At 45.7% G+C, this 25089-nt stretch overlaps 3 protein-coding genes across 5 annotated transcripts; 2 read left to right on the top strand and 1 right to left on the bottom strand.

The window, feature by feature from the left end:
- The first annotated feature begins 451 nt into the window (after nucleotides 1-451).
- On the top strand, nucleotides 452-9710 carry dpysl4 (dihydropyrimidinase like 4). Of its 2 annotated transcripts, none has more exons than XM_080460099.1 (15): nucleotides 452-786; nucleotides 3591-3679; nucleotides 3761-3945; nucleotides 4693-4857; nucleotides 4961-5022; nucleotides 5165-5245; nucleotides 5328-5396; nucleotides 5543-5663; nucleotides 6446-6602; nucleotides 6699-6840; nucleotides 6919-7003; nucleotides 7090-7175; nucleotides 7259-7438; nucleotides 7548-7713; nucleotides 7788-9710. In XM_080460099.1, exons 1-15 carry the CDS (start codon nucleotides 505-507, stop codon nucleotides 7877-7879), a joined length of 1962 nt encoding a protein of 653 aa, XP_080316225.1. In that variant the 5' UTR covers nucleotides 452-504; the 3' UTR covers nucleotides 7880-9710. The 2 variants fall into 2 exon arrangements, with proteins under 2 accessions (XP_080316225.1, XP_080316226.1); XM_080460100.1 differs by lacking the exon at nucleotides 452-786 and adding an exon at nucleotides 2633-2748.
- A 2072-nt stretch (nucleotides 9711-11782) lies between these two features.
- LOC308118507 (rac GTPase-activating protein 1) lies at nucleotides 11783-17491 on the top strand. The gene is made up of 15 exons (XM_080477953.1): nucleotides 11783-11928; nucleotides 12090-12229; nucleotides 12312-12384; nucleotides 12498-12551; nucleotides 12699-12809; nucleotides 12890-13025; nucleotides 13095-13216; nucleotides 13624-13788; nucleotides 13940-14035; nucleotides 14111-14309; nucleotides 14382-14487; nucleotides 14660-14792; nucleotides 15018-15120; nucleotides 15204-15276; nucleotides 17320-17491. Exons 1-15 carry the CDS (start codon nucleotides 11788-11790, stop codon nucleotides 17375-17377), a joined length of 1710 nt encoding a protein of 569 aa, XP_080334079.1. The 5' UTR covers nucleotides 11783-11787; the 3' UTR covers nucleotides 17378-17491.
- Nucleotides 17492-19441: 1950 nt separating this feature from the next.
- Nucleotides 19442-23207, bottom strand: ppp1r3cb (protein phosphatase 1, regulatory subunit 3Cb). 2 transcript variants are annotated; one of them, XM_080477753.1, is made up of 3 exons: nucleotides 23000-23207; nucleotides 22003-22364; nucleotides 19442-21561 (listed from the first exon to the last, which is right to left on the bottom strand). In XM_080477753.1, exons 1-3 carry the CDS (start codon nucleotides 23011-23013, stop codon nucleotides 21002-21004), a joined length of 936 nt encoding a protein of 311 aa, XP_080333879.1. In that variant the 5' UTR covers nucleotides 23014-23207; the 3' UTR covers nucleotides 19442-21001. The 2 variants fall into 2 exon arrangements, with proteins under 2 accessions (XP_080333879.1, XP_080333878.1); XM_080477752.1 differs by having other exon boundaries at nucleotides 22891-23171.
- Between the last annotated feature and the right edge of the window lie 1882 nt (nucleotides 23208-25089).

The raw sequence follows: 25089 nt of genomic DNA, 5'->3' as shown, positions 1-25089 counted from the left end.
ATAAGTGCATTTGACATGCTAAGAAATTCTGCACTGCAGTAAATTCAGAACATCAACAGGAATGAGCACTGAACTCTGTGTGTATATATTTGTGTGTGTGTTTGTGTGTGGGTCTCACACGGAAGCTCTCAATGTTAAGTTGTAGTTAGAGGTTGCAGGTTAAGTTAATGTTCTGTTGATGAGAAGAGCTCTTGAGAAATACTGTGTGTGTGTGTGTGTGTGTGTGTGTGTGTGTGTGTGTGTGTGTGTGTGTGTGTGTGTGTGTGTGTGTGTGTGTGTGTGTCGGTGCGTGCGTGCGTGCGTGCGTGCGTGCGTGCGTGCGTGCGTGCGTGCGTGCGTGCGTGTCCTGCCTTTCTCGCTCCATTTCTTTAATCACATTGATGTTTCTTCTGAGTTTGAGGCCTTGTCTCCTCGGCGTTCTGTGACCTCCTTCCTCCTCCTCCTCCTCCTCAGTCAGCCTCTGCTCCTGCTCCTGCTCCTGCTCTGTGCTCAGTGCCCTGCAGGATGTCTGAGAGGAGGTGGTGTGAGGACGACGACAGCTCCTCGCTGCTCTCCCGGCTGGGCTCCGACTCCCCTCGACCCCGGGTCAAATATGGAGGAATGTTCTGTAACATCGAGGGAGCCTTCGAGAACAAAACACTCAACTTCGAGTCGTTCAGTCCACAAACGCAGCGTCGCAGAACCGCCCGGGACACGGAGGGTGGAGGAGCAGGTGGAGCAGCAGGGGGAGCACAGACCGTGGTGTTTCCCTCCAGACACACTCGAGAAAACTACTGCAAGAGAGAGGTACAAAGATTTATATTGGTGTGTATCATCTGACACACACACACAAAGTGTAATATTAATGTCCTTGTATGTGGACCCTAGAGTATTTAGAAGACGTGTGCTGGGTGAGCGTGGACGCTGTACTTCGGCAGGTGTTTTTTTTTGGGTTTTTTTAGTATCTCATCACTAAAACCCTCAATGAACTGCAGGCCTCAGATGTGGAAGATGTCCAGGACTGGATGTGACGGCTGCAGGCGGCCGGGGGCGTCTGTAGAGAAGTTCAGTGACGCTGGAACCACTGACACAACTGAATGTGGAGATATTTACAATTGCCTTGTGCATCATGCATGTTTTCATCAAGCTCTTGGTGGTCTAAGGGTTAGGGTTGCACACACACACACACACACACACACACACACACACACACACACACACACACACACACACAAACATAAACAGAATCTCTCAAGAGCTCTTAATCATCGGGTTTGATTGACAGGTGTGCCGTTACCAGGACAACCATTTTAAATTCTCCCTGAGTGGACTAAATTGCATCATGGGAAAAGAAGACACCTTTCATGGTCTCGCTCTCTTTCTCTCTCTGTGTGGCAACGTCTCTCCTTCACTCAGGACATAAAAGAACGATTCATCTGCATCTGAATGGAGATTAACTCTGTGTGTGTGTGTGTGTGTGTGTGTGTGTGTGTGTGTGTGTGTGTGTGTGTGTGTGTGTGTGTGTGTGTGTGTGTGTGTGTGTGTGTGTGTGTGTGTGTGTGTGTGTGTGTGTGTGTGTGTGTGTGTGTGCAGCAGCTTTGTCAAAAAGCACACGGATGTTCATTCTCAGCTCTCTTTCGTTTGAAGTGTCTCAATCTAATTTTCTGACTTCGTCTCATCATCCCTCCTCCTCTAATCCACTTTCTATATTTTCTACCTTTCTGTTATTATCTTCTTCTCTCTCTCTCTCTCTCACTTTGTCTCTCGCTCACATTGTTTCTCTCACTCCATCTCCATCACACACACACACACACACACACACACACACACACACAGAGCCTACAGTGTACATTTACAGTAAAAAAAAGTATACTTTGTGATTTCAGAACATTAATCTGATAAAACACGCTCATATTCAAGCTCACTTTTGCTCAGCAGGCGGAGGCTGGCAGCCAATCAGATTGCAGGATTTGAGCAAGCTTTCTAGAGACTTTTTCATAATAAAAGTACGTGCGGACCTGCAGTAGAGAACTTTTTTTTCTGATGATTGGGACTATTTCCTCTGCAACAACAACAACAACAACAATTATAATAATAATAATTGTACTGTAATGCACCAACAGCTGAAAAATCTGGCGGAGGACAGAACTGGTCTGAGGCAAATGCTACGGGACAAAACAACATGCAGCCGACACAGAGCTATAACTTGTGCAGAGAGAGAGGCCATGGGCCTGGCACCTATGCCGAACTGCAATGCCCGTTATATTTAACCAATCCCAAAGTGCTAAAAAGAGAAAACTGTTAACATTTTCAAGTTTTTAATAGGTTTATTTTGCGGCTAAAAGTAACATCATGAAAGACATTTAATATAATAGTCCTTTTCCAAAAAGGTATGTTTATAGTTTTAGTCTGAAGGATGTATGTTTAGAAAGTCTTTGTCTTGAAGAGACAAATAAGCTGGATTTATTTTCAATCATCTTGGAATATGATATATCTCATCCTCCTTTTTGATTTAGTTCATTTTGAGTAATGAAACAGAAAAAAAGCTACTTCAAAGAGACAAGACATACTGGAGACTGTAACGTCATTTATTTTGAAGCTCAACGGCGGAAGTGAAGCGCGTGCGGAACGCCTTCAGCCTGACCTCCGGTGTGACGTCACTCGTGACGGGAACAATAGCCGTCTGAGAGTGTTAGAGCGGATCAATCAGCTGATCACGGATCGATCAGGATGTCGTTTCAGCCCAAGAAGAACAGCGCGAGGCCCGCGGTAGGTCCAAGCCGAGCCAAGCCGAGCCGCCCCGGAAGAGCCGCGCCGGGAACGCCGAGCCGGTGATGCTGCAGCCGGAGGCTGCAGCATCACCGGCTCGGCTCGGCCCGGTGGGGGGGCCGAGCCGAAGCGGCAGTGACTCTGACACGTTTTTTCTCTTTTTTTTTCTTTTTCTTTTTTTCTTTTAGGTTTTAAGGATAAGATTCTCGGAAGTTTCAGTTAAAAGCAGGTTAAAGGGGCTCAGATAGTAACCGGGTTATCCTGACCCGGTTCAGACTGCTGACTGCGGTCATCATCTGAATGACAGGTGGGCGTGGCCCAGCAGGAAGCAGGACATGCAGATCTGTTGTTCACTGACCTGCAGCTGGAGGCAGGTTCCACCTGGACAGGTCTGCATCGCCTCACAGACGGAGCCACACCTTTAGGACATTTACCAACCTTCACCAAATCACCACAAACACATGATCTTGAAATGTGGTATTAAACCGAATTACCTGGTTAAAACTGGCACATGAATCCATCTTCTATGCTGCCTTATCTTGTTCAGAGTCGCTGGAGCCAATCCCAGTTTAGGGACACCAATTGACCTGACATGCATGTTTCTGGACCGTGGGAGGAAACACAGAAAGGCCCCAGTGTTTGACCTCTCAACCTTCTTGCTGTGAGGCGAAAGCGAGAACCACTGTTCCACCGTGCGGCCTGCATGCAAAGTCCACACAACGCTGCCTCCCCAGCTCCAGTGGGGACGTCACTTGTTATTTGTGCTTTCACTTCCTAGTTAATAGTGGAGAAAATGCCAACAGGAAACCTGCTCCTCATCCCAGCATCCTCTCTGTTTCCAGGGCGACCGTCTGATAATAAAAGGAGGCAAGGTGGTCAACGATGACCAGTCGTTCTATGCTGATGTCTATATCGAGGACGGAACCATCAAGTAAATGTTCTTCTCAATGATCTAGCATACATTTTCAAGGTTTGACCTTTGACCTCCAGCTGACCTCTTTGTCCTCCTCAGGCAAATTGGGGAGAACCTCATCATCCCGGCCGGCGTGAGAACTGTGGATGCTTACGGTCAGCTGGTGATCCCCGGAGGAATCGATGCTAACACCAGCCTGCACGCTCCGCAGAAAGGCCAGCACCCTACTGACGACTTCTACCATGGAACCAGAGCCGCCCTGGCAGGAGGAACCACCACTATCAGTTAGTACCAGGAACCTAAAGAACTACTATCAGTTAGTACCAGGAACTTAAAGAACTACTATCAGTTAGTACCAGGAAACTAAAGAACTACTATCAGTTAGTACCAGGAAACTAAAGAACTACTATCAGTTAGTACCAGGAAACTAAAGAACTACTATCAGTTAGTACCAGGAAACTAAAGAACCACTATCAGTTAGTACCAGGAACCCAAATAACTACTATCAGTTAGTACCAGGAACCTAAAGAACTACTATCAGTTAGTACCAGGAAACTAAAGAACTACTTTCAGTTAGTACCAGGAACCTAAATAACTACTATCAGTTAGTACCAGGAAACTAAAGAACTACTATTAGTTAGTACCAGGAAACTAAAGAACTACTTTCAGTTAGTACCAGGAACCTAAATAACTACTATCAGTTAGTACCAGGAAACTAAAGAACTACTATCAGTTAGTACCAGGAAACTAATGAACCACTATCAGTTAGTACCAGGAACCTAAAGAACCACTATCAGTTAGTACCAGGAAACTAAAGAACTACTATCAGTTAGTACCAGGAACCTAAAGAACTACTATCAGTTACTACCAGTAACCTAAAGAACCACTATCAGTTACTACCAGTAACCTAAAGAACTACTATCAGTTAGTACCAGGAACCTAAAAAAAACCCCTTCAGTTAGAACCAGTCATCTGAAGAACCACCATCAGCTCTCTCATTTCTCATGGTCTCACGTTCCATGTCGTTGCAGTTGACCATGTGCTGGTGGAACCGGGGACTAGTTTACTGTCGGTGTTCGACCAGTGGAAGGAGATGGCCGAACAGACGGCGTGCTGTGACTTTTCGCTACATCTGGACATCACACGGTGGCATGATGGACTGTACGAGGAGCTGGAGACGCTGGTGAAAGACAAAGGTCCGACCTTCAGGCACCACCGCAGTACTCTGTGTACTGCTGGGTAGTAAAAAACAGCATTCTGTGTACTGCTGGGTAGTAACCACAGCACTCTGCGTTTCAGGTGTGAACTCCTTCCTTTTCTTCATGGCATACAAAGATAAATACCAGAGCTCCGACTCTCAGGTGAACTCTCTGTTGTGTGTTTGTTTGTTTGTTTGTTTGTTTGTTTGTTTGTTTGTTTGTTTGTTTGTTTGTTTGTTTGTTTGTTTGTTTGTTTGTTTTATTAACCTTGGTCTGTGTATTGCTTTGGGGGTTTCTTTTCCAGCTCTATGAGGCGTTTGGGATCCTCAGAGATCTTGGAGCCATCGCACAAGTGCACGCCGAGAACGGTGACATCATAGACGAGGTAAAACTGACTGACCAATGAGGCTGGAAGCTTCTTCTTTCTTTTCCTTCTGTCATATTAAAATAATTTGATTGTGTTACAGGAGCAGAAAAAACTTCTCACTATCGGCATCACTGGACCTGAAGGTCACGTTCTATCTCACCCTGAAGAGGTGTGTGCGCCTGTAACAGACACCTGTAGCACACCTTGACGTACTCTCCCACTGAGCTCCAATGGCGTTATTATAAAATGACTGAAAAAAATTAACTGTCGTTATTTGCACGTGTGTGTGCGTGTTTGTGTGCGTGTGTGTTTCAGGTGGAGACTGAGGCTGTGTATCGAGCCATCACCATCGCCAAACAAGCAAACTGCCCGCTGTACATAACCAAGGTGATGAGCAAATCTGCTGCCGACGTCATCGCCAAGTCCCGGAAGAAAGGTAATCAGACGTATATATTCCTTGACTCTTTCAGTACTTTACTGTTGCTTGACTGTCTTGAAGAACTGAATGGCCGTATACTTTATCTCTTTTAAATCGGATCTTAAAACCCACCTCTTCTTCCTGGCTGACATTAATGTGTGATAGGCTCACTTCATGTATTCTTTGTACTTGTTTTCAATTATTCAATGTATTTATTTGTATTCTAAGGTTTTTGTCGGATTTATTTTGTGTACAGTACGTTGACTCCCTGTGGTTGTTGTAAAGCACTTTATAAATAAAGATGGATTGGATTGGATTGGACATTGTCATCATCACCATCGCCATCATCATCGTCACTTCTCATGAATTGGACCCTCAGTAACGGTCTGCAGCAGATGTGTCCTAGATCCCTTCCTGGATCCTTCTGCCCTCAGATCATGTTCTCCCTACGCCAGCTCAGGTTCTACCTTTACCAGACCATATTCGACCTCTGTCTGACCAGGTTCTACTTTCAAATCTGCTGTCTGTCAACCTGTTCTACCTCTGTCAGACCAGGTTCTCTTTCTGTCACACCAGGTTCTCCTTCTACCAAACCATGTTCTACCTCTTCACTTAATTTAAAATACATCTCACCATCATGAAACCACAGGAGACCTGTGGTTCTCCAACTCTGGTGTTTGGGTTCGAGAAGATGAAGCCACTCGGTCCCAGATATGGTCTCTGAACAGCTGAATGTGTCTGACCTTGGTTAATGGGTCTCTAATCGTTTGTGTTGTCACTTGCCTTGTGTCTGTCCTCAGGTGTCGTGGTGTTTGGGGAACCAATCACAGCTGGTCTGGCCACTGACGGCTCTCACTATTGGTCCAAAGACTGGGCCACGGCTGCTGCTTTTGTCATGAGCCCGCCCCTCAACCCGGATCCTTCCACTCCTCAGTACTTGACTTCTCTGTTAGCCTGGTTAGTAGTTGCCTCTCTGTTAACCTGGTTAATATTCAGCTTCCTGTCAGTATTTACATGTCTGTCAGTATGACTGTCTGAAGCTGTGTTTTCCAGTGGAGACCTGCAGGTGGTGTCCAGCGCTCAGGCTAGCTTCAGCACGGCTCAGAAAGCCGTCGGCAAAGACGACTTCACCCTGATTCCGGAGGGAACGAATGGCATCGAGGAGAGGATGTCGGTGGTGTGGGACCGAGCCGTGGTGAGTGGTTTACCTCTGGATCTGAAGACGTTTCAGAGTTCTTCACGCTTACGTTTCATCTTCTCTGTCTCCCTGAAGTCTACAGGCAAGATGGATGAGAACGAGTTTGTTGCCGTGACGAGTACCAATGCTGCCAAACTTTTCAACATTTACCCTCGTAAAGGTAGCGTCCCTTCAGGTCAACCTAGAAGACTGGATCGGTCCTCGATTAAGTTCTGCGGCTCATGTTTGTGTCTTCTGTATGTTCAGGGCGGATCGCTGTGGGATCAGACGCTGACGTCGTCATCTGGAACCCAAAGGAGACTCGAACTGTCTCTGCAGAGTCTCACAACTTGGTAACTGCACGTCAGCCTTATCTACCATAGCTGTCCCGTCACTCGTGCGCTGACCTGCAGTCCTGGATCACTTGTGTGTGCAGACGCTGGAGGTGAACATACTGGAGGGACAGGAGCTTCGAGGTCAGGCCACGGTTGTGATTAGCAGCGGTCGTGTTGTTCTGGAGGACGGAAACCTCAACGTGACCGAAGGTTCAGGACGCTTCGTCCCCAGGAAGGCTTTCCCAGATGCTGTGTACAGGAGGATTAAAGCCCGCAGCAAGGTAACCAGCCTCCTGTTACCAGGAAACTGGCCAGAAGAAGTCCGGATCAACCAGGTTAGTTGTTTCAGAGGTTCTGGTTTCTTCAAATGGTTTGGTGATTTGGTTTCAGATGGCAGAGGCTCGTGGTGTCCCACGTGGAAACTATGATGGTCCGGTCCATGATGTCATCAGTATGACCAAATCAGTTCCTCCCACTCCCACCACCAGGGGGCCCACCTGTCCAAAGACACAGTCCGGCTCCAGGAACCTGCACCAGTCCGGGTTCACCCTGGCAGGTAGGCTTGTCCACAGCATTTGATTATAATGTGGTTGTGGATGAAGGTGACTGAGACGTATGTTTTGTGCGCAGGAGCCCAGGTCGATGACCACATTCCGCGGCGTTCTACTCAGAGGATCGTAGCGCCCCCTGGTGGACGTTCCAACATCACGACTCTGTCCTAAATCCAGTGGTCTCAAAGTGTCTCCAGACAACCTGAACCGTGAAACCTGTAAACACGACAGTAAACCCCATATTTTACCACTAAACTACTTAGGAACTCTTAAACTAAAGTAATGAATACTAAAAAGTGAATTAAACCCAACTTTCAACTCATAAATACTGCAATTAAAGTTCAAACCTACAATTGATAATCAATCCCCAAACAATTAAACCCCATGACCAGTATCACTACCTGCACTAACAGTACTTCTTCCAGTTGTTATCCCCGGAAGCATAGGTTAGTTTTGATTCCTACTAGTACTTAAGCTAGTACTGAATGTTAATATAATATTCCAATACAGAGTTTTCCCCTAAAATGTTCCGTCAACTATTGAATGTTCTAACTCGTTCTTAGCCTACTACAGCGGTACTTTACCTAGTACTGAATGTTCTGTTCATCTTATCAGCTCCCATAAACCAATAGTCCCTGTCTCTGTAGTAGTAGTGCTAGTGTATGTAAATCTGAGTACTTCATCTGAAAGATGATTCACCTGTGGTTTGAAGTACTTCAAGTACACCTGGTCTCCTTCAACTGTTGTGGGACTCTGGGTGTTCCTGAGTGTTTCAACATGAAGTACTTGTGTTAATTCATCATGTTGGTTGTAACTTCTAGTCGTATTGATGTGACTCTGTAATACTTCAAGTTCTACGGAAGTTTTTATACCTGAACTCATCTGAATCCCTGAAACCTTCAAATCCACAATCCAATGACTTCAATCTCATCAGGACCTCCTGGTTTCTGGTCCAATCCCATGGGAATATCCTGGGTTCTGGTTCAGTTCCTCATGAGTCATTTCATGTTCAATCCAACAATCAGATTTAAATGGTGCTAATTAATCCAGTTTTAGCCTGCAAGTAGCAAGCTCCATCAAACCAGATCCATCAAACCAGATCCATCAGAACAAGTTCAACACTCACCAGACAGAATCCACATCAATCCACGATGTACGCATGCTTTAGGAGGGTGACCTCTGACCTTTGGTCTGCTTTGACCTCGAGACTAAGAGGACGAGAGCTGTGATGTCACAGCCACAGACTCCACCCCTTCATTCCTGGAAACCTCTGATTTTTAACATTCGTTTGTAAAGAATTCACAATCATTTTGTATTTTTTACAGTTTTTGTACTTTGTATCTTAGCTATGTACGCATCAGTGTTAGCAGTGTCTGTGCAGCGGCGGCCATGTTGGTGCCCAGAGTCACGTTTAATGATTGATTCCACTCTGAGTTTGGGCAGAAAATGTACTGTTTTGTCAAAAGCCACCACCGGTTTTTCGGTGACAGTCTACGGTTGAGTCATACATCATGGACACGGAAGAAACTGCTTCGTATAAACTTAGTATGAATCTTGGAAATGGAACAAACTGTCAACTTAGCATGAACCCTTGTAATAGAATGAACTGCTAACCCATGTTAGAATGAATCTTGGAAATCGAGAGAACTATTAGCTTGGTAGCGTAGCTTAAAGTTAATTCTGGAAATAAAATAACCTTTTATCTGAGTTTAGTATGACTCGGTAGAGAACTGCTTGTCAAGGCCAGTATGAAGCCTTAAAGCAGAGGGAACTGTTAGCTTAGCTTAGCATGAGGCCGGAAAACAGGAGGCTAAAAGTAGCTTGCACTTTAGCTCCAACATGGCCGCCGTGCCCCCATGCTCGGTGGCTTTTTTCCTCAGACGCTCAGGAGCCAGATGGAGGACGTGACCTCTGATTGGCTGACAGTGCGTCTGACATTGCTGTCTGTGAATGTGAAGTTTCTCCCGGTTGTGAGCTGCATGAATAAAGAAAAAAGTCCAACAAACCTTGTCCAAGCTTAATTCTTTGAGGTTAGGGTTAACTGAAAGCTTTCATTCATACATTTGTGTGTGAGTTGTGATTCAAAGGGAGGTTACTACGCTCCCACATGTGTTATTACACTGGAATCAGTTTGTAGATGATGTAACATGGAAAAAAGGCCCTGGATATTAACAAATAATCACCAAGAAAGACTTTGATATTGTGTACCTTTTCTAACAACTGTCCTGAAAAGGAGCGTCTTTGAACACTTTTTTTTTTACATTGGTACGCAGGTACTGTATTAAAAAATAGAATTAAAAAAATTATTTTAAAAAACTGATTAAAACCATGGTTTAAATCCCTCCCCTTTCTGTATAAAGTCTAAAACTCTGAGGCCGTTTCTGCAGATTTCTTCTTGTTTAAAGGGAGTTTTTCCTTGCCTCTGCTTGCTCATGTGGAATTGTTGGTTTTTCTCTGTTTAAGTATCTTGAGATGACTGTTTTATTTGGCGCTAAAGAAATACAATTGAATTTAATCACACTGAATGTCATATTTATACATTCAAAGCGTCAGACAAAGTTTGCTCTACTGAAAAAATACTTGCATAATTTCTATTAAAAACAAAAAAAAGCTTTTTACCAATTAAGCTTCTTTTTAACATACTTGTCCTGGGATAGTCTCTTTGAGCACCACTCAGTGCTGTTTTGTCGCAATGGCTTTACACTTTCAGATTCTTCATTCAATTATCCAATCAGGTTTGAGGACACATGCTCATAAAGCAAGTGCTGAGGACAGGTGTGTTCAGGAAGGTGAGTGGAGGAGGACACGTCACCTGCAGCGCCTCCAGGTAACAGCGCAGGCAGCCACGTGCATCTCTGGTTATTGTCGACATTATTAAAATGTTAAAGCAGCAGTTTAAAAAAAAAAAAAAAAGAATCCTGAACTGTAAGAATTTCAGAGGTCATTATGGTGTCTGACAGAACTGAAAAAGAGGCTGCGTTGCCAGAAAACATAATAATGAGGGTCAGGTTAAGTGAACTAGGCCAAAGCTCATACATGATCTGGCTTCGTCCACGTCTCCACAATTACTGGTCAGACATTTTTTGATGCCACATCCAAATGAACTGGTTTCTTTAATGGTTTTGTTTGGAGTTTTGCTCTCTTCATCGTCCACACCCAACAGAGGTGCCGTCCCTTTTACAACCCAACAAGCTCTGAGACAAATTTTAATTGAATGGAAATCAAAAGTGTCCCCTTCACAATGTCACAAGGTTAAAGACGTTTTGAATGTCCTAAAATTAGGAAAAATGTGACTTTTTATGTGGCACCACCATCAAATTCTGGAAAATCTGGCTTCCATTCCCCGTTAAAAGAATGAAACCCCTGCTGATTTCTCACTGAAGCTTGTTTGGAGTACGAATGCTGCGGAACACTTGTGGGTTAAAGCGTGACTGTGAGCTGATTTTTTTTTTTTACTTTGACTTTCATATATTCATATTTTTTTACTGTTTCTTTTCCCACTTTTTTTAATGATATTGTTATTGATCTAATTGTTTTAATTCATCTAAATTTGAAGGGTTCTGTTTGGGCAATTTGTGAGTCATGCTGTACATTGTTTTCATCATCTTGGCTAACGACTACATTACTTTAATATGTGTGATTAATTTGTGGGGGTGTATCAGCGGTATTAGTCGGGTTTGGTTGGGTTAACCCGGGTTTGGATTGGCTGAGCGTAAACGGTATGACGTGTCCTCAGGATCACCCGTTATGGCCCAGGCTCCTCTGGTGGAGGAGCTGCTGGCTCTGTGCCTCCACAAACTGCAGCTGGAGGAAATCGGTGTGAGCACTGAGATAGGTGAGGACGCATTACGACCGATCAAATACACCCATCATGACAAAACAACACACAGACACACACAACCTTAGTTTGCCAGATCCCTTTCTGATGTAAATGTCAGCTGGTTGAACAGCAGGGAGCACTGTCACATACTGGACTGAACTCGTAGTGTGTGTTTTGACATTGTGTGTTCCCTTCAGAGCTTGAGAAAGTGGTGAAGAACTTTGAAGAAATGAGGAAGAAGTGGGTCCATGCTGAAGGGATGTTAAAGACATACAAAGAGCTATTGGTGAAGTCGGACGTGGCCAAAGCAGCTCTGGAGGTCAAACTGAAACACGCTCGCAACCAGCTGGACATGGAGATGAAGAAACGCTACAAGTTGGAAGCAGACTTCCTTCACCAGGTAGTAACTCTGACTGACCACTACTTGGTGCTTACACTAAATACACTCTTGCTAATCTAACCTCTCTGATGGTGGCGCCCTCTTCAGGACCGACCTGTTAATATTGGATTAATACCATTGTAGTGACCTGCAGGGGTGCTGATGTGTCTCTGTGTTTGCAGGCGAGACAGATGCAGCTCATGTGTGACATCCTCTACCAGGACAGCACATCGCCAGTCTACTTAAATGATGAGCAGAAATCTCTCCTCGCTACGATCGAACACAAAGGACCAAACGTCCCATTGCAACGGAGCAATAAAAGGTGAGACATTGGTCAGTAGGGGCAGAGCGAGGGAGGTTAGCCAGGTGGGGCATATTAACAATAATATCTTTTGTGTTTTAAGACTCTCAGTTATTGATGAGTCGTCCTTCCTGTCTCACTCCGACATCAGCTACGACCGCACAGATGACCTAGTGGTAACATAAAACACACACACTTATAACCAAATCAAAGAAATGCAAAGAACTTGACAGAAGTTATTTCATTGTTTGTGGTCAGATGTCCTGATTGTCTGTCTGTGTTGTTTCAGGATTGTGACACTACTTTGAACAGGCCTCTGAAATCTCGAGCCAGAGCGAGAAGGGTAAGTGTGCTACCCTGTCAATACTTTACCTCTTCAGTGTGTTACTCCATAACTATGTTTCACACAGTATGTTGCCACATCACTGTTAACCCCTCGGTGGACTACCCAGTCACTGTGTTACTTTGATGTCTGCTGCTCGGCCTACAGCGCTCTTCAATGGGTCAACTAGTGGGTTCAATGGTGGTAAAGCAGAGTCGTAACAGGAGCCCAGAGCTGCTGGAGACGACTGTGGAGGACAATGTGGCGACTGTGGAGAAGGTGAGCACTTGTTTCCAGTTTCAGACGGCAGTGGGTGTGTTCTGGCTCCTCCCACTGTTCTGATGTCTGTGTGGACTCAGGGGGTAGAGAGCATCATCAAGGTGTACATGAAAACTCCAGACACCAGAGGACACATTCATATGGTGGAGGAAATCACGCAGGTGAATCTTGACATGACTGAAGCCCCGACACTGGACGCTGATCAAGGAGGAGCAGGTAAGGAAGCGGAAAGAGCTGAAGGACAGTTGAGCTCTGTGTGCACACCCAGTATCCATGTTTCCACAGATCAAACCTCAGTGTGGTGTCCTTGTGACGACACTCTGGTGGAGAGCCAAACTGTGACGGAGGTTCCTGTCGTTCCCAGCAGAGACCAAAGAAGCACCAAACATGTCTTCATCTCCAAAACGGTAGTGGTCCTCATAGGATGATATGGCTGCCTGTTACTCCACTTTGTTTGTGTAATTTATTGTTGTTTTAGCTTTTGTCTTGAGTATGATTTGCTTGCTTTCGTCTGCTGACAATGGCCCACGATCTAGAGGTGGGTCCAGTGGGATTAATAATAATAGATGGTTAAATCCTGCATGTTAGGTAAAATGGTCTGCACCCAACTGCCAAGAATTCAATCTTGTTCCATATTGTTCCTTATCACTTTATTTGGAAAAATTTTAGCAATCCATGCTTGAGATGAGAACTTTGTTTCATTGTGTCTACAACTTAATCTTTACATTTTGCTGCTGTCACCACATCATTTCATCTGAGTGTTCAATAAAATGTGTGTGGTTCCTTTACGCGCTGACTTGTGGACTTCCTGCAGGTGATCTGGACTGAGAACTGCTCCCCCTGCGGGAAGAGGATCCGCTTTGGGAAGATGGCCATGAAGTGTAGGAACTGTCACGTGGTCGCTCATCCTGAGTGTAAACACAAGTTTATCAATGGCTGCTCAGCAACTGGTATCGCCTCAGGAAAGAAGGCCTGCAGGGTACCTCTGAGCCAAGGCCAAAGACCAGACCGATAATCTGAGCTCAGACTCGGATCTCTGGTCTGAAGCTTTGTTCTGAAATTCTGGTATTGGGTTCTTTAGCTTTGGTATTTCAGCAGCTTGTCTTTAACAAAGTTCTGCTCCTGTTCAGAACACTCTGGAGGGTTTTGCTCCTCTGAACCGGCCTCGGGTCGCTCAGCCCATCGTAGACTGTGTGGCTGAGATCGAGAGGCGGGGCTTGCAGGAGGTGGGCCAATCCTGATCCTGGATCATCCCTATATAACATCCTTTGGTTGGCTCACCAGATGACTGTGTTCCACAGAGAGGACTGTACCGGATTCCTGGAGGTGAGCGGCAGGTGAAGGAGCTGTGTGAGCAGGTCCTTCAAGGGAAACCAGCACTGCAGCTGGGTAAGGTCCAGAACATCTATGTGGTTTGTGGTCTGCTGAAGGACTTCCTGAGGAAGATGAAGGAGCCTCTGCTGACATTCAGGCTGCACTCAACCTTCATGGAGGCTGCAGGTGAGGACTGGGAGTCGTGGGGCAGGAAATTGTGGAGCTTAAAGCCACACTGAGTGTTTCTGTCTTTTTCAGAGCTGCAGGATGAAGACAGGATTTCCACCATCTTCTGTCAGGCTATATCAGAGCTACCCCAAGTGAATAGGGACACCCTGGCCTTCATTATCTTGCATCTCCACAAGTAAGAGTGCACGTTCACAGCTGTTCCAGTTAGCACAGAAGCCAAGTAGCGTGTGTGTGTGTGTGTGTGTGTGTGTGTGTGTGTGTGTGTGTGTGTGTGTGTGTGTGTTAGCTGAGCTGTAAAGGAGGTGGCTCAGAAGGTTCTAAGAGATTTTTGTGTGCGTCTGTCTCAGGGTGATGAGGTCTCCGCTGTGTCAGATGGACCGGAAGAACTTGGCCCGAGTTTTTGGACCAACAATTGTAGGTCATAGCATGGCTGAGCCATCTCCGTCCACCATCATGAGAGACGCCAGCACTCAGCCCAAGGTCAGCTCATTCTGTCCGAACAGGGACACAACGGCCCCAAAAGCATGAGCTCCGCCCCAACATAAGCCTGCTGGCCAAAAATGGTTGTATCTTCCTTTTTGAATCTCCTGGACGTTAATACTTGATCCCAGATACGTCTGTCAGAAGTGCATCCTGATTGGTTCAGGAGGGTGTGTGGGCGGGGCTTGCACCTGCACTCAGGTGTTTCTGTGTCTCTGCGGACAGGTGATGAGCCGCTTGCTCTCCGTCCCGGAGGACTACTGGACTCAAGTCCTGCAGAAAGATCAGACTCCCTCAACCTTCTCCAGCAACACGGACACACGATACAGTGAGGTCCCACTGTCAATGATTGATCGATTGATTCACACACTCTGAATCAAAAGAAATAACAACATGCTGTTTGACTTTCAGGTCGCCTCTTCCAGCCGCTGACGTCTCCAGAAAACCGATCCAACCTCAACGAAAAGCGTGCTACACCCAACATGTAAGAGCACAACAACTTGACAAGACAAAAACAATCAGGCCACATCAAGCAGATTAGTACACAAAGACATGACGAGGCAAAGAAACTAACAAGAGAAAACTGACCAGACCAAAAGCAAGGCAGCAACATGAGCAGAACAGCAAAATTTCACATGAGCAGCAAGAGACGGTGAAAACCTTTATTGCCCTTTAATTCACATTCACTCATGGTGTGGAGACGATGTTTCTAGTCAAGGATCTGGAAACTTAGTGGTTGGGATGATTGGCGAATCGCACTGCTTATGCATGTTGGCATGGGTTGAAGGGTCCAGCTCCTTTGTGAAGGTTCCCAGGTGGTCTGCGCAGGTGCCCAGGCGCTTTGCTTGGCTCATGCTGAATGTTTGCTTCTGGGTGGATTTTGATGTTCCTGTGACCTCGCCGGTTCGGGCTTTTGAGGGGAGTCATATACAGGGGCGCCCTGGTTTGGGGCAATTCCCCATACCCTTTGTACTGCTGAGTTCCACCTGAATATTTCCTGTCCAAGCCTTAACAGCACTGAAGATAAAGGTCCTACTGGAACCCCGCCATGAGCCCCTCACTCCCATCACCTGGACCACTCTCCTCATCCCCTCTGGATATTCTCTCTCTGCACAGCACAGAAGGCAACTTCCTGCAGGAACCCCACCTGCTCTGCTCCTGCTATCCCTATAACAGTTATGCACAGCTCTGTGGAATATTGTGGCATCTTCATATTTTCTTCACTATTAATTACAAGAGAAAGCAACCAATGTCACCCTTAAAGGGGACATATCATGCTATATCCACTTTTTTAGCCCTTAAATGCATTTTGTTGTATATTTAGAGTGTTTAGAAGTACAGAAAAGTTCAAAGTCGTCTCTTCAGGTGCTCCGTTGATATCTTTATATTCTGTTTTGGTCATATTTCGCGATCGGTTTCGATTTTTCTATTCTCTATTACGTTTTTTGAACAATGATGTCACAGTATTCGCAGCGGAACTGCCAAATTAGGACATCGACACTTCGAGCAATCTGCCATTTTTGTTTCTCGCTGCGATTTTGTAGTCCAACCGAAGTTACGAGAGGATAAGTCGAAATGTTCGGTTGTTGGATGTAGTAACCCACAAGCTTCGTTACACCGTCTCCCAGCATCAGAACCTTTTCGAAGTGCCTGGTTGAGTTTTATTTTTCACAGAAATGTACCCACATCTGTGGGTAAGGTCATTTTTGTGTGCGCGAATCACTTCAAGAATGACTGCTTCAGCAACCTCCGCCAGTATAAAGAAGGATTTGCCGAAAGACTTGGTCTGATTGAGCGGTCAGTTCCTTCTATCTATGGAGACGACGAACAGAGCACTTCGTATATAACGCTAAAAAGTGTGATGATAAGAGTTTTGTTAGCATTAGCAGTTGCACCGTCTTCATATGTTAGCGCTGTGTGCTCGTTTTAGATTATAATGTAACTTCTGTGTTAAATAGTCGTAATACAGGCAGTATTGTAGTAGTGGGCATGGATGGAGAAGTTAGTGTAAATATAGTAACACACCATTGCGTTACATCCATATGAAGACGTTGTTCTGTAGGTGCATCATCGTCATTTTCATCTCGCTCCGCCGGGTCCGACTCTGGCTCCAACATGTATGGCTGGATGGACACATCTTCCGTTGTTGACATTTTGTAAATAATGTGTGAATATAAAGTTTCTGCGCCGCTAGATAATTGTATCTGTTCTATCAAACTACAAAGATGGCCGAACAGGGTGGAGTTGAACAGAGTGTCACCTCTGCAACCTGGAGAGGAGGCGGGGTATGAAGTGTCTCATTTGCATTTGAAGAGACCGCCCCAAAACGAGTTGCTCTCAGAAGCACATCAGAAAAGGGGTTGAAAAGGGGCCTGTGGAGCTATAATAATGAGGAATTCAGACCCAAGCATTGCAGTTCCGCTTTATATAGACCACAACTGTATGATTTATATGTAAAAAGGAAGGATTTAAAAGCATGATATGTCTCCTTTAAGATTTCCTCTGTATGTTTGTGCTTGGTCATCAGACGTGAAGTCAAGCCGGCCAGGAAGTTCTTCACGTCTCCCATCGCCAGTGAGCCCTAACGTCGTACCTGATCCATCCCGACAGCAGCTTAGAACTTCACACACTGACGAGAGCTTTAGTAGCATGGGGGAGCACTTTTCTGGTGTTTGGTGTTCACAATAAAGCAGTGATACAATACATGTGCACTTTCCTTGGAATTCAACTTTATGACCACAAATCAAAAATGTGACTCACAGCAGCTCTCGGCAACAATGGCTCCATCTCAGCCCGAGGTAGATTCTCAGCTACACGGCTGATTCTACAGACATGAGACACAAAATGTTCTGTCCTAAATGTCCTGCTGCTCTGATGATGTGACTGTGAAGAAATGGCTCAGGACCTGCCCTGACCAAAACCGCTGGCCGTTCTTCACAAAACTTGATACAAGACCTTCAGATCAGTGGACAGAACCTCCCACAGCATCACAGGGGCTGAACTCCAGGAGGAAATCTTAATATCTAGAAACCTTTGGTCTTCACCTTTATGTGATTAAAATTTCTCATGAGTTGAGACTTGAAAACAAATTTTTCAGAAAATAAATGCCCGAGTATGCTTGCAACCAGCCAACAATCAAGTGTTGGGTGTCGATTTCTTTCACATATCAATGTATTATGGCAAGTAAATTCTTTCATTGTGGGATTATGATTTAGAAATTCACTCAGTTAATTGTTCAAATCAGGGATGTTTGTGGTGTGAAGCGTCTTCAGTGCTGCTGTCTGAGCAGTGACACTATGGAGGGTGTGTCTGTTTGGGGAATTGCAGCCGTTTGTGTCGATTAAAATGAGGAAATTGCTTTCACCTAAAAGCTTACGATAAACCAATGACCTGTAGCCTGTTGTTGGGAAGTGCAATCATTGTGTTGGTTGCTGTTTCCTCTTCCCTCTTCTTCACAGGTTTGCAGCCTGCAGGCGATTAGTAATCAGGTGGTAATAAGGAGAGACGTGGGGCTTCACACGCTCTTCCTGTGGGGAAGAACTTGGACGGAGCAGCAGTGATTTTCGGTCCCCTCAGTTCCTTTAGCGTGTTCTGAAAAGCAAAAGTTAAAGATCTCTTTGGTAGCGTTCTTTTTGGCCTTTGGTTTTTCTAGTAGGCCTTAGTTCTTCTTTGATCTGTTTTCTTAGGTTTAGGGGGCAAAAGCTGAGTCTGGTGGCCATTGCCCCATCTCTTGTTACTTTTGGTCAGGTTTTCCATCCCTTTCTATCTCAGTTCACTGTGTTTTATTCCGATTTCTTTCACAAACCTCACTTGATGAAGCAACCTGGACATATGTCTCTTTTACTTTAAATGCTGTGAAATCCTTCGAGCCACGCTTGTTCCATTTTTGAGAAAGTAACCTTTATGTGCTCTCTGAGCAACGAAGTCTCCTGGAAATCAGAAGCCGATTTCAGCATCAGACCTGTTGCTTCCATGACGAAATATCAACCCCCATCCCCTAAAACTTCACATGTGACTTTCTCAAAGAAATAGAAACTGAGTTTCATCCTTTGTGAAAGGTGGTTTTTCACACAAGCAAAAAGTACAGATACTTTTATACCTCATTAACATCTCAGAACTGCCAACTTGAACAGTGGAAAGTTACCAGTTTGACTTTGCCACTCACTAACAGGACCTTCCTAGTTATTCATGAATGCATCACTGGACAGACTCCTGTGTGTGTGTGTGGGTGTCAGTCAAAGTTATGTAATGGAGGCTCTCCGCTCTGACTGGCTCTTATGTAATTCTGATACTGTGGTGTGGTGATATTTCGCACGTACACACACAGACATTTTTTTAAAGTTACAGTTCACCTGAAACTCTGACTTTCTTATGCATCACCCCAGCTTTTATTGTGCGTGTGTGTGTGTCTCAGGCATGATGACACAGTTGTTGCTGTGCAGCTGTTGAATGCAGCCTGTTAATCCATCATGCTGTCAGAGGACAGATCAGCTCCTGTTGTGTAATGCACGTGTGTGTGTGTGTAGCTGGCTGTGTGACCTCCAGCTGCTAGCAGCTTTGATCCAGACAGACGCCGTCTTCTGTTGTGCTGTTTTTTGTCATGCCGTCGTTGTTTTAGCATCTTACCATTAAAGTCAACAAAACAGACAGAAGTTTCAGATTTTTATTTTGAAAGGAACCACACAGAAGGAACGAACCATCCTCACTTAGGCCACTTCCTGCTAAAGCCCCTCCCCCTCCTCACCTGAAAATACCCGATTGGCTTTTTTCTCTCAGTGCAATATTTGATAGCGAAACATCTCATCTCAAAGCCATTTTGGGATGCTCCGTGTTGTCCTACAGGATGTAATATAACACAAACACCCTGTAGAGCGCCCCCTGCAGGTAACAGGGACGTTACAGTGATAGAAAACAGGAAAACTTCAGACATAGCGGGCTGAATTGGAGGTTTGCTGAAAGACCGCGGCACGAGGCCTTCAGGAGCTGGTGAACATTGGTCAGGTTTTTAAAACACGACTGTGTAATCCGATTACATAAGAGCATCTCATATCAGAGCCAACCGTCGTCTCATTACATCGCATCTAAAACCTGACTACATACACATAGTCAACTGCTGCAATCACACACTAATCTGATTACATTCCCACCTAACACTAAAGGCATTGCAGTCACATTTTCATTGCACTGTAATCCGATTACATCTTGCCCTGACTTCCATCCCATAGCAATTAACACTTTTCATGTAATTTGACAAGCGCGTACACACAGTCTACATTTAAGGCTTTTCTACGAAGCAGATTACAGCCGTTGCTATGACGACAGTAAAAAAGCATCATTGTTTAACTACAATTGATTGACTCCGCCCACAATTCTGCTGACCCAATCACAGCATCACTGGCACATTCGGACATAGCTCACTGTCAGGGGGAAGGGCTTAAAAACACATGAATCAGCAGGAAGTGGGGCTTGAAACATGCCACCAGAAGTGTGGAGGCGGGTCCTAAACACATCAGTAAGCAGGGTGTGGGGCTTACCACCTGCAGATTGTGAGGAGTAACGTGAGAACTTTTAAAGGAACGTTGGAGTGCTAAAAGAACAATATACTGACATTATAACATTAAATACTGGAGGAACATTAAAAAATATAGAAGAATCTTTAAAAGACTGGAAGTATATGAACGTGTGAGGAACATTGGAGGAGTGTCTCATGCTGGAAGTATTAAAAATACAAAGAGAGGTACGAAGATCAGAAGCTCCAGACCTTCCTGGTTTCAGCTCTGAGGCAGCAGTGACCAGGTCCAGTCTGACAGGGTCTGGGAGAGTCTGAGAACAAGGTCTTTGTTTTAGGGTCTTTGGACGTTTACAGAAAGCACTACAGGTGGTCTCCTAGATTCTTCAGCCCTGAGGAGTTCTGATTGTCTGGAAGTGACTCAAATTTAAAATCACAGGGGAGTGTATGTGTGTGTGTGTGTGTGTGTCTTCCCTGAGGTTGAACCGTGTGGATCAAGTTGTGTGTGAAACTGGAACGGGTGGGGGTCCTGAGGAGAGTAGGTGCAGGTTCAGCTTGGTCTGTACTTTTTCTTTTTGACGAGTCTTCAGCAGAAGCCGGGTCGGCGCAGTGGAGTAGTGGCTTTGACAGACCAGATAGTGCCCAGTGTTTGAGTGCAAATCTTTCATGTAACAATAAGTGCAGTGTCAACGTGTCGCTTTCACCAGTAGGGGGTGCTAGTCTGGATGTGCCCGCAGCTTTGCCACTCAGGGAAGATTCCCGCCGACGTCCGCGGACTCCCGAAGGGGTCGATGTCAGACTTCTTCTCTGGAACGAGGATGGGCAGCGCCGCCGGACACTCCTCAGTGCGGCCGCCGCTCTGATCCGCCGCCGCCAGGCAGTAGTTGTTCCCGTGGTTATTGTCCCAGAAGGTCTGGTCCCGAGTGCAGTACTGGACACAGAACTGTACGTGGCTGCCGGACTCGCAGGACGCCGGCACCTCGATGGCGAAGGAGAAGGTGTCAACATCGGGAGACGCGTAGACGTTGTTCAGGTGCCGACACCTGACGTCCTGGAAAGAGCGCCACGAGTCGAAGGTGATCCGGACCCACACCGACTTCTCGAAGCAGACGTTTCGAACCTGGACGGTACCGGAGAGCAGCCGGTCCTGCACCGAGCAGGTCTCCAGGCAGACCTGCTGTGCTTTGAGGCGGTTCCTCAGGTCCAAGTAGTCTGCAGCTGGCGGGGTGAAGTCCAGAACCAGAGTGGCGTCCTCTGAAACTGTTAAGAGAAGAGGGTGTGAACACGATTAGCATTATTAAAAATTAAAAGGTCGCATAGATATAAGAATAAATAGATAAATAGTGCAACAACAGACTACAAATACATCTCCGGGTAAATTAGTAAAAATCTGATCTTAAAACCGTGAGTCAGATATAATTACAACAAAGAATGTCGGTCAAAGTTTAAAACATGCATCAGCAGGAGGCTGGGCACGGATCAGAACTGAGTTTTTGTCAAAACCGGTTGTCATTTTCATGTTGAGACGATGGGGGGTGTTGTCGGCAGCTGCTGAAAGTAACTCAAAGTTACTTGTAATCTAACTTAGTTACTTTTTAAAAAAGTAAACTGAAGTAACTCACACTACTTTGTTAAGGTAACTATGGCAACACTGCTGACGACTAACCAGAGGACCTGGAGCTCTTGACTGGGCTCTCTCACCTGGCCTGTCCTCCAGCTGCAGTCTGGAGGTGGCGTCCTCTATCTGCGTCAGCTGGAACTGCAGCTCGCTCAGCCCGTCGTCCGCCACCTCATCCAAGAGGTGGACGGTGGCGAGCTCCAGACCCTGAGAGTCGGCGAACACCACAGTCTTCTTACGCTTCACCGGTTTGCCGCTGTCTGTGCATGCGGACACCACCGCTGTCATGGCAACGTCGTTGCCAGTGGTGGTCAGGCACGGTCGCAGCGGAGCAGCAGACGGTGAGCAATGGTCGCAGAGGAAGGAGTGCAGAGGAGGTGAGCAGGCGAGGTAAATCCTCAACGCCATGTCGACGGGCATGATGGGAACCGAGTACAGGAGCCCGCTGCCACCCCACACACACATACACACACACAAACAAACACACACACGCGCTCATTTTAGGCCCCGTTTACACAACCACAAAATGTTTTCAAGTGAAAACAGAAAACTTCTGTAGCATTTTGGGCGTCCCTTACAGCGACAACCGTGCGGAAAATGTAACTTTTTAAAAACGGCTCCCAGGGTGGAATTTTTTGAAAAGCAGTGGAATCGTTAACTTGTCGCTTTTTTGTTTTACTTCCTAGATAATAGAACAATAGACCTGTTGTACAGATCGCAGGAGCAGAAACTTAGCTCCTGTGTTGCGTACGTGTGGGAGAGAGAGAGAGAGAGAGAGAGAGAGAACAAATAAATCGAAATTTTGCACAATATTTGCTTATGTATTCGGTTTAACTGCTGCTGGTTAAAAAATGTCAGTTTCAAACTCATCATTTATTATTATTAATAATATTTTTATACTTCTGATGGAAGCAAATAAAACAGAGGAGCTGTTTCGGGACTTTCTCTGCTTTCTAAAAAGGCATGCAGACCTGCTGGATGATTCCAGGTTTTGTTTCATGAGGGTTTGTTCAGAGGGGTGAGCGGAGGTGAGCGGAGTCACAGGAGTCAGCTGTTGTGGCGCAGTTTCAGATCTCTCACCTGCCGCAGTCCATGCGGGCTCTGTCCCTCCCTCCGTCCGGTCCGGTCCAGTCCAGCACGGTCCGGTCCAGCCCCGGTCGTCGTCCCCTTCAGACGGCCAGCTTCTATTCTACCTTTATTCTCTTCTTTATTAATTTAATCTGTCATCAGTAAAGCCGCTGCGTTCGCGTGCGCGCACACCGGGCACGCCCCTTACACGCGCACGCTCAGCTGCAGCAACAACCAATCCGCGCTCTGAACCGTCAACTGCTTTGCGTGTCCGCCAATCAGAGAGAAGACAAAAATATGCCTCCTGACGTCACTGCTGGGCGGAGTCATTAGGCAGAGCACTGGTGGTGTGTGTTCCCCGAGTTTGGGCTGTCAGGCTGTTTTGACGTTACCTGTTGACAATAGAAAATACTCCCTAACCGCTCCCACCCCCGCGTGGGTGAGTGAGTGATTGGCTTCCATTCATACGCCCTCTTCTCCAACCTAGGAGCCACAGGTGAAAGAAGCTATCTTATGTCACTTAAACCTCTTAATTTATATTTACTTGCGTTATTTTTTCACTGTGAAAATCTTTGTCAGAAGATTTGTTGCTGTTTCACAGTGCCAAATAACAGAATTGATTCAATAATTTTTCAGTCATAAACTTCATTTTTTTTCTTTTTTCTTTTGTCTTTCATAATGTCAATATGAAACCTGTCAGACAGCACTGAGGAGGAAATGATGTCTGGGCAGCAAGGTCTCAGTCTTTATAAGGAGATGAAACAGAATTAAGCACTGTGAACACACATACCAGCACACACGTAATAATAATGTTGTGTTTAATAGCACTTTGGCATAATGGGACTTACAAAAAGTGTTTTTGGTTCACAAACGTCGTCATCAGTAATAAAAAAACAAACATTAAGTGCTTATTGAAGTTGTGCAAAAAAAGTTATGTAAAAACAATGAAAGAGGTTCACACCAGGAACCATCACAGCTACCACCTCGGTACCGATAATACTGAAAGATTCTGCAAAACCACCTCAGTCTGCTGCTGCTCCAAAGGGAGGGAACTTACAGGGGACCTACAGGAACCTACAGGATATAGACAGGGAACCTACAGATCAACCCATTCGTAACCTGTTGAGGACCAATGGGGAACCGACTCGGAATCTATTGGGAAACAATGGGAAACCTATTGAGAACCTACAGGGAATCAACTGGGACCCAAAGTAAAACAAGTTGGGTAGAACACAGAACCAGTGAGGAACAATCAGGGAATTAGTTCGGAACCACTGAAGTACCAACGGGGAACCAATGGAGAACTATCTGAAATGCAACGGGGTACAGATGGTGGACTGCCGTGGAATCAATGGGAAACCAACGGAGAATGAATGAGGTGACGGGAATGAGAAAACAAGCAGATAAAAGGGAACTAAAGAGGGAACCAACAGTAAACCAACACTGAATCATTTATCCAATGTGAGGAACTGTGGATCCAACCAATAAGAAACTCACTATGAAGTGGGCTTTTCACCCAGAAAGAACCAGGTGCTAGTTCAGGTCCAGGGCTCTATTTAGCACCAGTTCTTTGTCTTTCCACCGCCAAAGCCCCGGCCTATCGGGGGTTAAACGGGTGCTAAGCAGGCCCCACATCGTTGCTGGGCCAGAGCGGGGACTGACACATCATCAGCTGGGGGCGGAGTTATCGCTGCCTAGGAGGCAGAACAGACGCTGAACCAACTTTCTGAGATCTACAACGAGCATTGGACCACCGAGTGGTTATAGAGAAAAGAATAATAATAACACGTGGGACCAAGATAATAAGTCGCTCCCTCAAGTTAATAATGCGACGGAACAAGATAATTTAATACGCAAACGTGAGTCCGGTGGCTTTAATTGAACTGTTGCCCTGCAGAGCTCCTGCGCTGTCACACTAAGTCAGCTGCGTGGGATATATATAATTTATAAAAAAAATATAAATATAAAACTAACTTCACTTCCAGGTCTTGTATGGCGTTATGACCGCAGGCTGAGGTCTGCATGTGGCTGCGTTGCGCTCCGCTATGAGACGCCGCACTATTTTCTGCCTACAGAACTTCTTTATAATGAAGCGATACCTT

Source organism: Lipophrys pholis (assembly GCF_963383615.2).
Source record: "Lipophrys pholis genome assembly, chromosome: 1".
Lineage (NCBI taxonomy): Eukaryota > Metazoa > Chordata > Actinopteri > Blenniiformes > Blenniidae > Lipophrys > Lipophrys pholis.
Note: the sequence above shows the minus strand (reverse complement) of the source record. Positions and strands in the feature narration are given on the sequence as shown.